General features: G+C 54.5%; 2 protein-coding genes across 6 annotated transcripts in view; both read right to left on the bottom strand.

Moving 5' to 3' along the window:
- Positions 1-18,693, bottom strand: part of LOC116956905 (bifunctional 3'-phosphoadenosine 5'-phosphosulfate synthase 1-like) — a 74,310-nt gene extending 55,617 nt beyond the window's left edge. For all 5 annotated transcript variants that reach the window (XM_076054860.1, XM_076054862.1, XM_076054861.1 and 2 more), the window contains exon 1: positions 18,555-18,693. In XM_076054860.1, coding sequence (XP_075910975.1) covers positions 18,555-18,608 — 54 coding nt within the window. In that variant the 5' untranslated portion in view covers positions 18,609-18,693. The remainder of the gene's footprint in view (positions 1-18,554) is intronic.
- LOC142906661 (uncharacterized) lies at positions 18,651-20,311 on the bottom strand. The gene is made up of 3 exons (XM_076054935.1): positions 20,296-20,311; positions 19,306-19,712; positions 18,651-19,238 (listed from the first exon to the last, which is right to left on the bottom strand). Exons 1-3 carry the CDS (start codon positions 20,309-20,311, stop codon positions 18,651-18,653), a joined length of 1,011 nt encoding a protein of 336 aa, XP_075911050.1.
- Between the last annotated feature and the right edge of the window lie 573 nt (positions 20,312-20,884).

Below are 20,884 nucleotides of genomic sequence, written 5' to 3'. Positions count from 1 at the left end.
TCGGAGTGAGACCTCTGCTGTTAAACTGGAGCTGGTCATAAGCACACTGCCCAGGTATGGGAAACTCTCCACTCTCTCCACAACTGCCCCATCACCGATTGGGAATTGTGGGGGTGGAGTGTCCGATGGTACAAAATACCAAGGCAGGAGCTTAGTTTTGGTGGGGCTGATGGTAAGGCCCCATCTCTTAGTGGCACGCTCCTGTCTCAGCAGCAGCGTCTCCAACTCCTCTGAATGAGCAGCTATTACCAAATCATCGGCATACATAACGTGGTTGAGCAATAGGGAGCCATCCCTTGACCTGCACCCTGGCATCGATCAGCCTCCCATTATATCTGTACCATATGGAGATTCCGCCGGTACAGCTATTGAAGGCTTCACGAACTACGTGGTGAAAATAGATGTTAAATAATGTGGGAGCCAGGGGACATCCCTGTCGCACCCCAAGGTGTACAGGGAATGGCTTCCGGCCATTTAGTTTTACCTGGGCCCGCTCACTATCATGAAGGTCCTTAATGATCGTGAGCAGAGGGTCAGGGACTCCAAAAGCACGAAGAACAACCCAGAGCCCAGGCCTACTGATGGTATCATAGGCCTTGACCAGGTCAATAAAGCAGAGATGTAGGTCTTGTGGGAATTCCCTACACCTCTGCTGTAGCTGACGGACAGAAAATATGGCATCTGTGCAGGACCGCCATTTCCTGAAACCGCATTGGGGCTGCGCAAGCCTCTCCTCAGCGTGTCTGGCAAGGCGATGTTGAATAATCCTTGCCAAGACCTTTCCCGGCACACTGAGGAGTGAGATGCCCCTGTAGTTGTTACAGTCTGTGCGGTCCCCATTCTTAAAGAGGGGGACCACCAGGGCATCCTTCCAATCCTGCGGAACCCGTCCAGTGGTCCAGACTGTTGTTATGATGTCACATAGGGCAGTCTGTGCACAAACGCCACCCTCCCTCAGCATTTCGATTAGGAGATCATCTCTTCCCGGTGCCTTTCGTGGTCTCAGACTCCAGATCGCCTTCAGTACTTCCTCAACAGATGGCACCTCAGCCAGCCACTCACAGGGGGTGACTTCTTCCAATATTTGAGGCACCGCAGCCTCAGCAGGGTCATCCCCACTATGTGCCACGATGTTTTCCTGGCTGAGGGATTTCCCCTCCCCCAGGACCTCACAGAAATGCTCAGCAAATCTGCAAACCTGTTCCTGGGGGTCGGAGATTGGATCACCGTTTTTTCCCCTAATGATGGTAATAGGTATGGTGCTGCAGGTTACTTTTTTGATGGAGTTAAATAGAGATTTGTGATCGCGGGCCAATGAGTCAGACTACATCTCCTCAGTAACCCGCGACCACCACCCAACCTTGCAGTGCCTCACGGCTCTCCGTACCTCCGAGCGAAGGCTGCGGTAAGCCTCCTCATTCTTTGACGTGTGATTCTGAAGCCAATGAGAGTGGGCCTGTCGAATTTTCTCAACCATCCTGAACACCTCCTCCATCAGCCAGGGTCTCTGGGGAGGTCTGGACCGCGTACCCAAAGCAGCCATTGCAGCTGCATGCGTCACAGTCCTAAACCTCGCCCATTTACCCTCGACATCAGGAGGAGTGGGGGACGATGCCAATCCCGGCCGCGAGCGATGATGAAATTCTCGCTTGCAACTTTCATCAGATAACTGAGACCAGGCCACTTTAGGTTGGAATGGGGTCCTGGGTGTACAACCACCACCGGAGTGGAAGAATGGCAGGCGCATCTTACAGATGACTAGTCGATGGTCAGAGGGCAGATCAGCTTCGCGATAGGTCCTGGTGTCAAGGACATGGGCTCGCATCCGCTGGTCCGTCACTATGTAGTCCAGCAGATGTTCTTGCTTGGACCCGACATGCATCCATGATGTTGTGTGGATGCACTGATGCCGGAACAGCGTGTTGGTAATTACAAGCCCATGGGCTGCACAAAAATCTATCAGCCTCCTACCATTGTTATTGAGCTGATCTTGCCCATGCCCTCCAATCACTCCAGACCAGGTGCCAGCATCATGACCAACCCGGGCATTGAACAACAAGATGACTCTATCCCGAGGGGCCACTTCATCCAGCACCTGTGACAGGAGGTCATAGAAGGCATCTGACTCATCGGCTTTGCCTGCATCCCTCCATGGATGTTCATCTTCAGTGGGGGCATAAGTAACCACGAAGGTGAGCCCAAAGTAGCCTGGGGCTTACAGCTTCCCACACCTCACCGCCACGCTCCCACGCTCCCTTTATTCTTTTGTTCAAAAGAAGAGCCACACCCTGTTGTTTGGCAGTCTGCTGCCCCGAGTAGAGGACTGTCCACCCCTCATGGTGGCAGGAGCCAGAACCGGTCCACCGGACCTCCTAAATGCTACAGAGATCCAGGCGGTACTGGTCCAGCTCCCGACAGAGGAGTGGCAGCCACTCCTCCGCAGTGAGCGTTCGACCATTCCACGTGGCCACCCGAAGTGGCTTTTAGTTGTTTCTGGAGGAGCCCCGAGGGTAGAGATTCAATCTCCTGGCTCCACCAATTGGGGTTTGACCAGGAGACGTCATAGACGCCTGTCCTCCCGGGGCCTCCAGCACGAGCTTATAGTTACATTTTTAATTCTTGGTTTCGTGATAAAAATGTTGAAGGTGAAGGGGTTACCAGCCCCTCGCACCCGTCCAGAGGCCCCGTTTAGCCCCTGTGGTGGTCACAGACGCCATGAGAGGAGAAGCCAATCGGAATTGGCCCTCACCCCACAGCACTGTCCACGACAGAGTTGCCCGTCCGGCACCGCGAGGAGGTAGGGGGTTGTTTTTCCGGACCACACACAGGCACACACAATGACACACACAAGCACACAATGACACACACACAGGCACACGCAGGCACACACAATGACACACACACAATGACACATACAGGCACACACAATGACACAACAACAACAACAAACGCCATTCGCCACTAAGTGGCGGTGACGTCACCATGGCGCTTGTGCCAGGCTATGTGCACCCTGAGGCCACGTGAAGTGTTGAACGCCCGCGGGCAGGAGGTCCCGGGGCAGACCCAGGTGCCACGGGTCGACTGACTAAGATGACTGAGATGACTGGCTGATGCACCACCTGTGCTCCCTACTGTGCCAACCTGATGTGCTTTAGCCACCCGGCGCTCCGCTCGTTGTTGTGAGCGTCGCTCCTCCGCCCTCCGTTGTTGTTGGAGGGCGACTGCCTCCAACTGCCCAGTAGCATCCTTCACGAGCCTCCTCCACAGAGGCCGATCTTGACACCGCTGGTACCAGTCATCGGCAAGTCCATTCAGCTCCACGTCCTCCTGTACCACATCACTCCATCTCTTCTCTAGCCCGTGCCGTGGCCGCTTTGCCCCCTCGATCCGGCCGAACAAAAGCTGTTTCGGCATGCGGTGGCTGGGCATGCGGGCTACATGACCCAGCCAACGCAGCCTTGCCTGCAGGAGGAGCTCACCGATGGGACCTTGCCCAGATCTTTCAAGGATTTGTGAGCTCCTCAGACAATCCAGCCTGGTTAAACCCAGGATGGATCGTAGGCAGACTAGCCTAAATGTTTCTAACCGGCGAAGATGTTCCATTAGGGGGGTTCACGTTTTGCAAGCGTAGAGAAGGGAGGGAATGACCGTGGCCGAGAAGACCTGAAGCTTCGTGCGGAGCGACAGACCAGGTAGCTTCCAAACAGCGTTACGCAACCGATGAAAAGATTTTGCCGCTCGACTGATTCGGAGTGACACCTGTGCTGTTAAACTGGAGCAGGTCATAAGCACACTGCCCAGGTATGGGACACACATTGACACACACAATGACACACACACAGGCACACACAATGACACACACAGGCACACACAATGACACACACACAGACACACACAATGACACACACACAATGACACACATACAGGCACACAATGACAGCTCGAAACGAGCTGACCCCACAAGTTCAGTGGCTTGCGTCACTGACATTTACCTCGCTGCGTCAGCTCGCAATCACCTGCCACTCACCACTCACTCACTCACTTACTCACTCACTCACCACTCACTCACACACTCACACACTCACTCACTCACCACTCACTCACTCACCCACTCACTCACTCACCCACTCACCACTCACTCACCACTCACTCACCACTCACACACTACTCACTCACCACTCACTCACCATTCACCTCTCACTCTGTGAGTGTGTGTGAGTCTCTGTGGGTATCTGTGGGTCTCTATGGGACTCTGTGGGTCTCTGTGAGTCTCTGTGTCTCTGTGGGTCTCTATGAGTATGGGTCTCTATGAGTATGGGTCTCTGTGGGTCTCTATGAGTGTGGTTCTCTATGAGTATGGATCTCTGTGTCTCTGTGGGTCTCTATGAGTATGGGTCTCTGTGGGTCTCTATGAGTATGGGTCTCTATGAGTATGGGTCTCTGTGGGTCTCTATGAGTGTGGTTCTCTATGAGTATGGGTCTCTGTGTCTCTGTGGGTCTCTATGAGTATGGGTCTCTGTGGGTTTTTGTGGGTCTCAATGAGTATGGATCTCTATGAGTATGGGTCTCTGTGAGTCTCTATGAGTGTGAGTCTCTGATGAGTGTGGGTCTCTAAGAGTGTGGGTCTCTAAGAGTGTGGGTCTCTATGAGTTTGGGTCTGTGTGAGTCTCTGTGGGTTTCTGTGGGTCTCGATGAGTGTGGGTCTCTGTGAGTCTCTGTGGGTGTCTATGGGTCTCTATGAGTATGGGTCTCTGTGAGTCTCTGTGAGTCTCTGTGGGTCTCTGTGGGTGTGGGTCTCTATGAGTGTGGGTCTCTGTGAGTCTCTGTGGGTCTCTGTGGGTCTCTATGAGTATGGGTCTCTGTGGGTCTCTGTGGGTATGAGTCTCTGTGAGTCTCTGTGGGTCTCTATGAGTATGGGTCTCTGTGGGTTTCTGTGGGTCTCAATGAGTACGGATCTCTATGAGTATGGGTCTCTGTGAGTCTCTATGAGTGTGAGTCTCTGATGAGTGTGGGTCTCTAAGAGTGTGGGTCTCTAAGAGTGTGGGTCTCTAAGAGTGTGGGTCTCTATGAGTTTGGGTCTGTGTGAGTCTCTGTGGGTCTCGATGAGTGTGGGTCTCTGTGAGTCTCTGTGGGTGTCTATGGGTCTCTATGAGTATGGGTCTCTGTGAGTCTCTGTGGGTCTCTGTGGGTGTGGGTCTCTATGAGTGTGGGTCTCTGTGAGTCTCTGTGGGTCTCTGTGGGTCTCTATGAGTATGGGTCTCTGTGGGTCTCTGTGGGTATGAGTCTCTGTGAGTCTCTGTGAGTCTCTGTGGGTCTCTATGAGTATGGGTCTCTGTGAGTCTCTGTGGGTCTCTATGAGTATGGGTCTCTGTGGGTCTCTGTGGGTCTCTATGAGTGTGGGTCTCCGTGGGTCTCTGTGGGTCTCTATGAGTGTGGGTCTCTGTGAGTCTCTGTGGGTCTCTGTGGGTCTCTATGAGTATGGGTCTCTGTGGGTCTCTGTGGGTCTCTGTGGGTCTCTATAAGTGTGGGTTTCTGTGGGTCTCTGTGAGTCTCTATCAGTGTGGGAGTCAGCAGTGCCGTGGGGCGTCACTGCGCTCTTCAGTTCAGCGACAGTCAGCAGCACTCTGGTGGGTGGGTGGGTGGTGGGTGGGGTGGTGGTATGTGGTTGGGTGGGTTAGGTGGGTGGGTGAGTGGGTGGGTGGATATGAGGGTGGGTGGGTTGTTTAGGTGAGTGGGTGGGTGGGTATGTCGATGGGTGAGGCTGACACACACCCATACACACACCCACCCACCCACTCACCCACCAACTCACCCACTCACTCACCCACCCACCCACCATTACACCCACTCACCATCACACTCACCCACTCAACAACAACCGCCATTCGGTTGTGCCAGGCCATGTGCACCTTGAGGCCACGTGAAGGGTTGAACGCCCGCTGGCAGGAGGTCATGGGGCAGACCCAGGTGCCACGGGTCGACTGGCTGAGATGAGGGGGTGAGCGTCGCTCCTCCGCCCTCCGTTGTTGTTGGAGGGCGACTGCCGGCAACTGCCCAGTAGCAGCGTTCTTCACGAGCCTCCTCCACAAAGGTCGATCTTGAAACCGCTGGTACCAGTTATCGGCAAGTCCACTCAGCTCCACGTCCGCCTGTACCACATCACTCCTCTTCTCTAGCCGGTGCCGCGCCCGTTTAGCCCCCTCGATCCGGCCGAACAAAAGCTGTTTCGGCATGCGGTGGCTGGGCATGCGGGCTACATGACCAAGCCAACGCAGCCTTGCCTGCCGGAGGAGCTCACCGATGGGACATTGCCCAGATCTTTCAAGGATTTTTTTAGCTAATCACACAATCCAGCCTGGTTAAACCCAGGATGAATTGTAGGCAGGCCAGCCTAAATATTTCAAACCGGCGAAGATGCTCCATTAGGGGGGCCCGCGTTTCGCAAGCGTAGAGAAGGGAGGGAATGACCGTGGCCGAGAAGACCTGAAGCTTAGTGCGGAGCGACAGACCAAGTAGCTTCCACACAGCGTTACGCAACCGATGAAAATATATTTCCGCTCGACTGATTCGGAGTGAGACCTCTGCTGTTAAACTGGAGCCGGTCATAAGCACACTGCCCAGGTATGGGAAACTCTCCACACTCTCCACAACTGCCCCATGACCGATTGGGAGTTGTGGGGGTGGAGTGTCCAATGGTACAAAATACCCAGGCAGGTGCTTAGTTTTGGTGGGGCTGATGGTAAGGCCCCACCTCTTAGTGGCACGCTCCAGTTTCAGCAGCAGCGTCTCCAACTCCTTCTCTAAATGAGCAGCAATTACCAGATCATGGGCATACATAATGTGGTTGAACAATAGGGAGCCATCCCTTGACCGCACCCGGGCATCGATCAGCGTTCCATTATATCTGTACCAAATGAAAATTCCCCCGGTACAGCTATTGAAGGCTTCACGAACTACGTGGTCAAAATAGATGTTAAATAATGTGGGAGCCAGAGGACATCCCTGTCGCACCCCAAGGTGTACAGGGAATGGCTCTGACTCCCGGCCACGTAGTTTTACCCGGGCCTGCTCACCATCATCAAGGTCCTTAATGATCATGAGCAGAGGGTCAGGGACTCCGAAAGCACGAAGAACAACCCAGAGTCCAGGCCTACTGATGGAATCATAGGCCTTGACCAGGTCAATAAAGCAGAGATGTAGGTATTGTTAGAATTCCCTTCACCTCGGCTGTAGCAGACAGACAGAAAATATGGCATCTGTGCAGGACCACATTGGGGCTCCGCAAGCCTCTCCTAGCGTGCCTGGTAAGGCGATTTTGAATAATCCTTGCAAGGACCTTTGATGGCACACTGAGGAGTGAGATGCCCCTGTAGTTGTTACAGTCTGTGCGGTCCCCCTTCTTAAAGAGGGGGACCACCAGGGCATCCTTCCAATCCTGCGGAACCCGTCGAGTGGTCCAGACTGTTGTTATGATGTCATGTAGGGCAGTCTGTGCACAAACGCCACCCTCCCTCAGCATTTTGCTGGGAAGATCATCTCTGCCCGATGCCATTCCTGGTTTCAGACTCTGGATCGCCTTCAGTACTTCCTCAACAGATGGCACCTCAGCCAGCCACTCACAGGGGGTGACTTCCTCCTCGAATATTTGAGGCACCGCAGCCTCAGCAGGGTCATCCCCACTTTGTGCCACGTTGTTTTCCTGGATGAGGGCTTTCCCCTCCCCCAGGACCTCACAGAAATGCTCAGCAAATCTGCAAACGTGTTCCTGGGGGTCAGAGATTGGATCACCATTTTTCCCCTAATGATGGTAATAGGTGTGGCGCTGCAGATTTGTGATCGCGGGCCACTGAGGCAGACTCCATCTCCTCAGTTTAACACGTAGGCTTTCGCGACCAATATTATTCATAACAAAGGTTTTTGGGTTAGATCGCGTTATTTATAAATGTCGAAACCCTCCACTACCCGACACGGCCAATCAGCAAAATAAAGTGTCACGTTGATAAAAGACAATTAGTTCATGACTTTAGCCCACCGGTGTGTTGAAGAATGAATAACTGTAAATGTTGTGGATTCACTCTTCAACACACCAGTGGGCTAAAGTAGTGAACTAATTGTCTTTTGTCAACGTGACACTTTATTTTGCTGATTGGCCGTGTCGGGTGGTGGAGGGTTTCGACACATTTATAAATAACGTGATCTAACCCAAAAACCTTTATTATCCATCTCCTCAGCAACCCGCGACCACCACCCATCCTTGTAGCGCCTCACGGCTCTCCGAACCTCCGAGCGAAGGCTGCGGTAAGCCTCCTCATTCTCTGACGTGGGATGCTGTAGACGATTAGAGTGGGCCTGTCCCTTTTTCTCAACTATCCTGAACACCTCCTCTGTCAGCCAGGGTCTCTGGGGAGGTCTGTACCGCGTACCCAAAGCAGCCATTGCATCTGCATGAGTTACAGTCCTAAACCTCTCCCATTTACCCTCGACATCAGGAGGAGTGGGGGACGATGCCAACCCCAGCAGCAAGCGGTGATGAAATTCTCGCTTGCAACTTTTATCAGCTGAGACCAGGCCACCTTAGGTTGGAATGGGGTCCTGGGTGTACACCCACCACCGGAGTGGAAGAATGGCAGGCGCATCTTACAGATGACAAGTCGATGGTCAGACAGCAGATCAGCTCCACGGTAGGCCCTGATGTCAAGGACATGGGCTCGCATCCGCTGGTCCATAACTACGTAGTCCAGCAGATGTTCTTGCTTGGACCCGGCATGCATCCATGATGTTGTGTGGATGCGCCAATGCCGGAACAGCGTGTTGGTAATTACAAGCCCATGGGCTGCACAAAAATCTAGCAGCCTCCTACCGTTGTTATTGAGCTGATCTGGCCCATGCCTTCCAATCACTCCAGACCAGGTGCCAGCATCATGACCAACTCGGGCATTGAAGTCACCCACTCACCCACCCACCATCACACTCACCATCACACCCACCCACCATCACACCCACCCACCATCACACTCACCATCACACTCACCATCACACCCACCCACTAATCCACCCACCCTCACACCCACCCACCCACCATTACATCCACTAATCCACCCACCCACAATCATACCCACCCACTAATCCACCCACCGACCATCACACCCACCCACCTAACATCACACCCACCCACTATCACACCCACCCACTATCACACCCACCCACTATCACACCCACCCACTAATCCACCCAACCACCATCCCACCCACCCACCATCACACCCACCCACCCAAAAATCCACCCACCCACTAATCCACCCACTAATCCATCCACCCACTAATCCACCCACCCACCATCCCACCCACCCACCCAAAAATCCACCCACCCACTAATCCACCCACTAATCCACCCACCCACTAATCCACCCACCCACCATCTCACCCACCCACCATCTCACCCACCCACCAAAACACCCTCCCACTAACCCCCCCACCCTGTCTCACCCCCCACCTACTCCCCTTCACGCTGAGTGCTATGCCACGTGGCAGTCAGCCCCGCTCAGCCCCTCCCCTCACCCCCCTCAGCGTCTCTCCTCACCCCCCTCACCCCTCTCAGCCCCTCCCCTCACCCCCTCAACCCCTCCCCTCACACCCTCCCCTCACCGCCCTCAGCCCCTCCCCTCACCTCCCTCAGCCCCTCCCCTCACCCCTCTCAGCCCCTCCCCTCACCCCTCTCAGCCCCTCCCCTCACCCCTCAACCCCTCCCCTCACCCCCTCAGCCTCTCTCTTCACCCCCCTCACCCCTCTCAGCCCCTCCCCTCACCCCCCTCAGCCTCTCTCCTCACCCCCCTCACCCCCTCCCCTCACCACCCTCAGTCCCTCCCCTCACCTCCCTCAGCCCCTCCCCTCACCCCCCTCAGCCCCTCCCCTCAGCCCATCCCCTCACCCCCTCCCCTCACCCCCTCCCCTCACCCCCCTCAGTCCCTCCCCTCACCTCCCTCAGCCCCTCCCCTCACCGCCCTTAGCCCCTCCCCTCACCCCCTCAGACCCACCCCTCGCCGCCCTTAGCCCTTCCCCTCACCGCCCTTAGCCCCTCCCCTCACCCCCTCAGCCCCTCCCCTCACCCCCCTCACCCCCTCCCCTCAGCCCCCTCAGCCTCTGCCCACGCCCAGGCAGGGAAACCCCGAGGGGGGGAGGAGTGGGAGGGAGGGGCGAAGTCAATGAGGGGTGGGGTCAGGAGGCGGGGTCAAGAGGGGAGGAGTCAATGAGGTGTGGGGTCAAAGGGGAGGAGTCAAGGGAGGCGGGGTCAATGGGGGCGGGGTCAAAAAACCGGTTCGGCAACGACTCCCACCGAACCGGTTTTCGCTTTGAATGGAAACGTTAAGAAAACGTTCAAAAAACGTTCAAAATACGTCCAGAAAACGATGAGAAAACATTAATTAAATGTTGAGAAAACATTCATAAAACATTCAATCCATCCAGGGTTTAATACACACACACAGACAAAGCTCCCCCGTGTAGCCTCTAGCAGGCTGTAGAGGCAAGTGCTGCTAGTAACACCTACACACAGACAAAGATCCCCCAGGTAGACTCTAGCAGGCTGTAGGGGCAAGTGCTGCTTGTAGCGAGTAGCAGCATCACCTATGAAGGCTACCGGCACTGTGGCTACACACACAGAGGGGGTGGGTGACCAGCACCACCACGCCCGGCCGCCTTTGTCTCTCCCCCAGTGCTAGCGATGTTCACTACACCTCGACCATCACCACTACACCACCACCACAACCACCACCACTACACCACCACCACCACAACCACACCACCACTACACCACCACCATCACCAGCATCACCACTACACCACCATCACCACCACCACTACACCACCACCACTACACCACCACCACTACACCACCACCACCACGACACCACCACTACCCCACCACGAACACCGCTACACCAGGTACTCATTTGAGGCTGAGTCGACTTAGGGGAGGCCCAGGACCGGTTCAGAGAATCGTCACTGGCGGTGTTGGCCATGAGCAGGAATCAAACTCGGGTAGCTGGGTTCATAGCGCAGCGTAGCGCCACCTACTACACCACCACTCACACACACAGACACACAAATATATATACATATAGACACATAGAGATAAATACATACACAGATACACACAGACACACTCACTCACTCATACACTCACACACTCACTCACCCACACACTCACCAACCCACTCACATACACACACTCTCACATTCACTCACTCACACACACTCACCAACCCACTCACACACACACACTCTCTCACTCACACACACTCACTCACACTCAACAACAACAACCGCCATTCACCACTAAGTGGCGGTGACGTCACTACGACGCTTGTGCCAGGCTATGTGCACCCTGAGGCCAGGTGAAGTGTCGAACGCCCGCTGGCAGGTCACGGGGCAGACCCAGGTGCCACGGGTCGACTGACTGAGATGACTGGCTGATGCACCACCTGTGCCCCGTACTGTGCCAACCTGCTGTGCTTTAGCCACCGGGCGATCCGCTCATTGTTGTGAGCGTCGCTCCTCCGCCCTCCATTGTTGTTGGAGGGCGACTGCCTCCAACTGCCCAGTAGCGTCCTTCACGAGCCTCCTCCACAGAGGCCGATCTTGACACCGCTGGTACCAGTCATCGGCAAGTCCACTCAGCTCCACGTCCTCCTGTACCACATCACTCCATCTCTTCTCTAGCCCGTGCCGCGCCCGTCTAGCCCCCTCAATCCGGCCGAACAAAAGCTGTTTCGGCATGCGGTGGCTGGGCATGCGGGCTACATGACCCAGCCATCGCAGCCTTGCCCGCCGGAGGAGCTCACCGATGGGACCTTGCCCAGATCTTTCAAGGATTTGTGAGCTCCTCACACAATCCAGTCTGGTTAAACCTAGGATGGATCGTAGGCAGGCCAGCCTAAATGTTTCTAACCGGCGAAGATGTTCCATTAGGGGGGTCCACGTTTCGCAAGCGTAGAGAAGGGAGGGAATGACCGTGGCCGAGAAGACCTGAAGCTTAGTGCGGAGCGACAGACCAGGTAGCTTCCACACAGCGTTACGCAACCGATGAAAAGATATTGCCGCTCAACTGATTCGGAGTGAGACCTCTGCTGTTAAACTGGAGCCGGTCATAAGCACACTGCCCAGGTATGGGAAACTCTCCACTCTCTCCACAACTGCCCCATCACCGATTGGGAGGTGTGGGGGTGGAGTGTCTGATGGTACAAAATACCCAGGCAGGTGCTTAGTTTTGGTGGGGCTGATGGTAAGGCCCCACCTCTTAGTGGCACGCTCCAGTCTCAGCAGCAGCATCTCCAACTCCTCCTCTGAGTCAGTGGCAATCACCAGATAATCGGCATACATAACGTGGTTGAGCAATAGGGAGCCATCCCTTGACCACACCCGGGCATCAATCAGCCTCCCATTGTATCTGTACCAGATGGAAATTCCTCCGGTACAGCTATTGAAGGCTTCATGAACGACGTGGTCAAAATAGATGTTAAATAATGTGGGAGCCAGAGGACATCCCTGTCGCACCCCAAGGTGTACAGGGAATGGCTCTGACTCCCGGCCACATAGTTTTACCCGGGCCGGCTCACCATCATGAAGGTCCTTAATGATCGTGAGCAGAGGGTCAGGTACTCCAAAAGCACGAAGAACAACCCAGAGCCCAGGCCTACTGATGGCATCATAGGCCTTGACCAGGTCAATAAAGCAGAGATGTAGGTCTTGTTGGAATTCCCTACACCTCTGCTGTAGCAGACGGACAGAAAATATGGCATCTGTGCAGGACTGCCCTTTCCTGAAACCGCATTTGAGCTCCGCAAGCCTCTCCTCAGCGTGCCTGGCAAGGCGATGTTGAATAATCCTTGCCAGGACCTTTCCCAGTACACTGAGGAGTTTGATGCCCCTGTAGTTGTTACAGTCTGTGCGGTCCCCCTTCTTAAAGAGGGGGATCCTTCCAATCCTGAGGAACCCGTCCAGTGGTCCAGACTGTTGTTATGATGTCATGTAGGGCAGTCTGTGCACAAATGCCATCCTCCCTTAGCATTTCACTTGGGAGATCATCTCTGCCCGGTGCCTTTCCTGGTCTCAGACTCCGGATCGCCTTCAGTACTTCCTCAACAGATGGCACCTCAGCAAGCCACTCACAGGGGGTGGCTTCTTCCAATATTTGAGGCACCGCAGCCTCAGCAGGGTCATCCTCACTTTGTGCCAAGATGTTTTCCTGGCTGAGGGATTTTCCCTCCCCCAGGACCTCACAGAAATGCTCAGCAAATCTGCAAACCTGTTCCTGGAGGTCAGAGATTGGCGCTGCAGGTTACTTTTTTGATGGAGTTAAATAGAGATTTGTGATCGCGGGCCACTGAGGCAGACTCCATCTCCACAGCAACCCGCGACCACCACCCATCCTTGCAGCGCCTCACGGCTCTCCAAACCGCTGAGCGAAGGCTGCGGTAAGCCTCCTCATTCTCCGACGTGGGATGCTGTAGCCGATGAGAGAGGGCCTGTCGCTTTTTCTCAGCCAGCTTGAACACCTCCTCAGTCATCCAGGGTCTCTGGGGAGGTCTGGACCGTGTACCCAAAGCAGCCAATGCATCTGCATGAGTCACAGTCCTTAACCTCGCCATCAGGAGGAGTGGGGGACGATGCCAACTCCAGCTGCAAGTGATGATGAAATTCTCGCTTGCAGCTTTCATCAGATAGCGGAGATCAGGCCACGGTGGGTTTGAATGGGGTCACACATACACACGTACACACACAGACACACACACGTACACACACAGACACACACACACGTACATGCACAGACACACACACGTACACACACAGACACGTACACACACAGACACACACACACGTACACACACAGACACACACACACGTACACACACAGACACACACACGTATACACACAGACACACGTACACACACAGACACACACACGTACACACACAGACACACACACACGTACACACACAGACACACACACACACGTACACACACAGACACACACACGTACACACACAGACACACACACGTACACACACAGACACACACACACGTACACACACAGACAAAGACAAAGATCCCCCGTATAGCCTTAACAGACTGTAAGAGCAAGTGCTGTTAGCGAGCGCCTATTAAGGCCGGTAACGGTACACGAGGGGGTGGGTGGTCAGGACCACGCCCGGCCGCCTTTGTCTCCCCAGTGCTAGCGATGTTCACTACACTACACCACCACTACACCACCACCACTACACCACCACACCTTCACTACACCACCACCACTACACCACCACTACACCACTCACCACCCTCACCACCCACTCACCACTCACTCACCTCTAACTCACCACCCTCACCACTCACCACCCACCCACCACCCACTCACCACCCTCACCACTCACTCACTCACTCACCACTCACTCACTCACCACTCACTCACCACCCTCACCACCCTCACCACTCCCTCACCACTCCCTCACCACTCACTCACCACCCTCACCACTCACTCACCACCCTCACCACTCACTCACCACCCTCACAACCCACTCACCACTCACTCACCACCCTCACCACTCACTCACCACTCACTCACCACCCTCACCACTCACTCACCACTCACTCACCACCCTCACCACTCACTCACCACTCACTCACCACCCTCACCACTCACCACCCACTCACCACCCTCACCACTCACTCACCACCCACTCACCACCCTCACCACTCACTCACCACCCTCACCACTCACTCACCACTCACTCCCCACCCTCAACAGTCACTCACCACCCTCACCACTCACTCACCACTCGCTCACCACTCACTCACCACCCTCACCCCTCACTCACCACTCATTCACCACCCTCACCACTCACTTACCACTCGCTCACCACTCACTCACCACCCTCACAACTCACTCACCACTCACTCACCACCCACTCACCACTCACTCACCACCCTCACGACTCAATCACCACCCTCACCACACACTCACCACTCACTCACCACCCTCACAACCCACTCATCACTCACTCACCACTCACTCACCACCCTCACCACTCACTCACCACTCACTCACCACCCTCACCACTCACTCACCACCCTCACCACTTACTCACCACTCACTCACCACCCTCAACATCCTCACCACCCACTCACCACACACTCACTACTCACTCACTACTCACTCGCCACTCACCACTCACTCACCACTCAATCACCACCCTCACCACTCACTCACCACTCACTCACCACCCTCTCCACTCACTCACCACTCACTCACCACCCTCACCACTCCCTCACCACTCACTAAACCACTCACTCACCACCCTTACCACTCACTCACCACTCACTCACCACCCTCACCACTCACCACTCACTCACCACTAACTCACCACCCTCACCACTCACTCACCACTCACTCACCACCCTCACCAGTCACTCACCACCCTCACCACTCACTCACCACCCACTCACCACACTCACCACTCACTCACCACCCTCACAACCCACTCATCACTCACTCACCACTCACTCACCACCCTCACCACTCACTCACCACTCACTCACCACCCTCACCACTCACTCACCACCCTCACCACTTACTCACCACTCACTCACCACCCTCAACATCCTCACCACCCACTCACCACACACTCACTACTCACTCACTACTCACTACTCACTTACTACTCACTCACCACTCACTCACCACCCTCACAACCCACTCACCACTCACTCACCACCCTCACCATTCACCACCCTCACCACTCACCCACCACTCACCACCCTCTCCACTCACTCACCACTCACTCACCACCCTCACCACTCCCTCACCACTCACTAAACCACTCACTCACCACCCTTACCACTCACTCACCACTCACTCACCACCCTCACCACTCACCACTCACTCACCACTAACTCACCACCCTCACCACTCACTCACCACTCACTCACCACCCTCACCAGTCACTCACCACCCTCACCACTCACTCACCACCCACTCACCACCCTCACCACTCACTCACCACCCTCACCACCCTCACCACTCACTCACCACCCTCACCACTCACTCACCACCCTCACCGCTCACTCACCACTCACTCACCACCCTCACAACCCACTCACCACTCACTCACCACTCACTCACCACCCTCACCACTCACCACTCACTCACCACCTTCACCACTCACTCACCACTCACTCACCACCCTCACCACTAACGACCCACTCACCACTCACTCACCACTCACTCACCACCCTCACCACTCACTCACCACCCTCACCACTCACTCACCACCCTCACCACTCACTCACCACTCACTCACCACCCTCACCAGTCACTCACCACTCACTCACCACTCACTCACCACCCTCACCACTCACTCACCACCCTCACCACTCACTCACCACTCACTCACCACCCTCACCACTCACTCACCACACTCACCACTCACTCACCACTCACTCACCACTCACTCACCACTCACTCACCACCCTCACCACTCACTCACCACTCACTCACCACCCTCACAACCCACTCACCACTCACTCACCACTCACTCACCACCCTCACCACTCACCACTCACTCACCACCCTCACCACTCACTCACCACCCTCACCACTCACTCACCACACTCACCACTCACTCACCACTCACTCACCACCCTCACCACTCACTCACCACTCACTCACCACCCTCACCAGTCACTCACCACCCTCACCACTCACTCACCACCCTCACCACCCTCACCACTCACTCACCACTCACTCACCACCCTCACCACTCACTCACCACCCTCACCACTCACTCACCACTCACTCACCACTCACTCACCACCCTCACAACCCACTCACCACTCACTCACCACTCACTCACCACCCTCACCACTCACTCACCACTCACTCACCACCCTCACCACTCACTCACCACCCTCACCACTCACTCACCACACTCACCACTCACTCACCACCCTCACCACTCACTCACTCACCACCCTCACCACTCACTCACCACCCTCACCACCCTCACCACTCAATCACCACTCACTCACCACCCTCACCACTCACTCACCACTCACTCACCACCCTCACCACTCACTCACTCACCACCCTCACCACTCACTCACTCACCACCCTCACCAATCACTCACCACTCACTCACCACTCACTCACCACCCTCACCACTCACTCACCACTCACTCACCACCCCACTCACCACCCTCACCAGTCACTCACCACTCACCCACTACGCTCACCACCCTCACCACTCCCTCACCACTCACTCACCACTCACTCACCACCCTCACCACTCACTCACCACTCACTCACCACCCTCACCACCCACTCACCACCCTCACCACTTACTCACCACCCTCACCACTCACTCACCACCCTCACCACTCACTCACCACCTTCACAACCCACTCACCACTCACTCACCACTCACTCACCACCCTCACCACTCACTCACTCACCACTCACTCACCACCCTCACCAGTCACTCACCACCCTCACCACTCACCACTCACTCACCACTCACTCACCACCCTCACCACTCACTCACCACTCACTCACTACCCTCACCACTCACTCACCACCCTCACCACTCACTCACCACCACTCACCACTCACTCACCAACCACCCTCACCACCCACTCACCACTCACTCACCACCCTCACCACCCACTCACCACTCACTCACCACCCTCACCACTCACTCACCACTCACTCACCACCCTCACCACTCATTCACTCACCACTCACTCACCACCCTCACCACTCACTCACCACTCACTCACCACCCTCACAACCCACTCACCACTCACTCACCACCCTCACAACCCACTCACCACTCACTCACCACCCTCACCCCTCACCACTCACTCACCACTCACTCACCACCCTTACCACTCACTCACTACCCACTCACCACCCTCACCAGTCACTCACACCCTCACCACTCACTCACCACTCACCACCCTCACCCGTCACTCACCACCCTCACCACTCACTCACCACTCACTCACCACTCACTCACCACCCTCACCACTCACTCACCACCCTCACCACCCACTCACCACCCTCACCACTCACTTACCACCCTCACCACTCACTCACCACCCTCACCACCCACTCACCACCCTCACCACTCACTCACCACCCTCACCACCCATTCACCACCCTCACCACTCACTCACCACTCTTACCACTCACTCACCACCCTCACCACCCACTCACCACTCACTCACCACCCACTCACCACCCTCACCACTCACTCACCACTCACTCACCACCCTCACCACTCACTCACTCACCACTCACTCACCACTCACCACTCACTCACCACCCTCACCACCCTCACCACTCACTCACCACCCACTCACCACCCTCACCACCCACTCACCACCCACTCACCACCCACTCACAACTCACTCACCACTCACTCACCACCCACTCACCACCCTCACCACTAACTCACCACTCACTCACCACTCACTTACCACCCTCACCACTCACTCACCACTCACCCAAATGGAGACAGCTCCAGTCCGCACTTTCTTGCTGGGATTTCCGGTCTCCATGGCCCTCTGCTGCTGGGGCTGTAGCAGCAGCAGCAGCACGCGTCACAAGGCGCACCTAGCCTGGCACAGGCGCCGACGTTGTTGTGGTTGCTGTTGTGGCTGCAGCTGTTGTTGTTGTTGTGGCTGCTGTTGTTGTTGTGGTTGTTGACTGTGTGTAGATACTGTGTATGTATAGACTCTGTGTGTATAGACTTTGTGTATAGACTGTGTGTATGTATAGACTGTGTGTATATGCTGTGTGTATGTATATGCTGTGTGTATAGACTCTGTGTATGTATAGACTCTGTGTATGTATAGACTGTGTGTATGTATAGACTCTGTGTATGTATAGACTGTGTGTATGTATAGACTGTGTGTATATGCTGTGTGTATAGACTGTGTGTATGTATAGACTGTGCGTATGTATAGACTGTGTTTATGTATAGACTGTGTGTATGTATAGACTGTGTGTATATGCTGTGTGTATGTATAGACTGTGTGTATATGCTGTGTATGTATTTGCTGTGTGTATGTATAGATTGTGTGTATGTATAGACTGTATGTATGTATATGATGTGTGTATGTATAGACTGTGTGTATGTGTATGCTGTGTGTATGTATAGACTGTGTGTATGTATAGACTGTGTGTATGTATAGACTCTGTGTGTATGTATATGTGTGTATGTATAGACTGTGTATGTATAGACTGTGTATGTATAGACTGTGTGTATAGACTGTGTGTATGTATAGACTGTGTGTATGTATGTATATGCTGTGTGTGTTTATATGCTGTATGTATAGACTCTTTATGTATGTATGTATATGCTGTGTGTATATGCTGTGTGTGTGTGTGCAGGCTGCGTGTACAGTGTGTACAGTATATACAGTGTGTGCAGTGTGTACAGTAGGTTGGGGTGGAGCGTCTCGCGCCGGCTCTCGGTCTCGCGACGAAGAATGCGAAGGAGGCGGGGCCGAGCGTCAAGGAGGCGGGGCTAATGGTGGAAGGGGCGGGGCTTGGGAGTGGAGGGGGCGGGACGAAGGTGAACGGGCGGGGCGTAAGTGGAGGGAGCGGGGAGGGGTGAGAGGAGGGGCCTAGTGAGCAGCCAATCACAGCGCTGACTCGGCCTCACTCGCCATCACCTCCACTCCCCCCGTGTCGGGATTGGTTGGCGGCGCTGAGGGCGCCGACCAATGAGAGAATCCGGAGGCGGCCCCTCGGCGCCACGTTGGGGACGTGGAGCGCTGAGCCGAAAGTGACGTCAGAACCGGAAGTATGGTCAGTCGGCCATCTTATTAAGTTCATCCCCCATCACCCGTTTATTAAGCCGGCCATCTTATTTAGGTCACCCCATCCACTCACTATGTAACCCGGCCATCTTGTTAAGTTCATCCCCCACCACCCACTGTACAAATCCAGCCATCTTATTAAGGTCACCCGAATCACTGTGTAACCCGGTCATTTTGTTAGGTTCATCCCCCACCACCCACAGTACAAAGCCGGCCATCTTATTAAGGTCACCCCAACCACTCACTGTGTAACCCGGCCATCTTGTTAAGTTCTTCCCCCCCCTACCCACAGTACAAGCCGGTCATTTTATTAAGGTCACCCCAACCACTCACTGTGTAACCCGGCCATCTTGTTAAGTTCATCCCCCACCAACCACAGTATAAAGCCGGACATCTTATTAAGGTCACCCCAACCACTCACTGTGTATGCCGGCCATCTTGTTAAGTTCATTACCCACCAACCAGAGTACAAAATCGGATATCTTATTAAGGTCACCCCAACCACTCACTGTGTAACCCGGCAATCTTGTTAAGTTTCATCCCCACCAACCAAAGTACAAAATCGGATATATTAAGGTCACCCCAACCACTCATTGAGTAACGCAGCCATCTTGTTAAGTTCATCCCCCACCACCCACAGTACAAAGCCGGCCATCTTATTAAGGTCATCCATACCACTCATTGTGTAACCATCTTGTTAAGTTCACCCCCCCCCCCCACCGTTAATAGCAAACGGCCACCTTGTACAGTTAACCCTTACCATCAACCCGGCCATCGTGTTAAATTATTCCCTACGTTAATTGTTACATTTGAATCACAGTTCCTATGATCAATGTTACATCGTTTTTATAGCTTTATTTTGGTGATTTAAAGCTTTCGTGACTGCAAGGATTCATCTTCTTTGGTTCTTTCGGTAAAGTCACGTATAATGAGAATAAAATAATAAAATAAAACAATACAATTCTCACGACGTTTAGGTCGACTCAGCCTCAAACGAGTAACTGCTGTGG

Source organism: Petromyzon marinus, chromosome 68 (genome assembly GCF_048934315.1).
Source record: "Petromyzon marinus isolate PM22_M1 ecotype Great Lakes invasive population chromosome 68, UKy_Petmar_22M1.pri1.0, whole genome shotgun sequence".
Taxonomy (NCBI): domain Eukaryota; kingdom Metazoa; phylum Chordata; class Hyperoartia; order Petromyzontiformes; family Petromyzontidae; genus Petromyzon; species Petromyzon marinus.
This window is presented reverse-complemented; position numbering and strand designations above follow the sequence as displayed.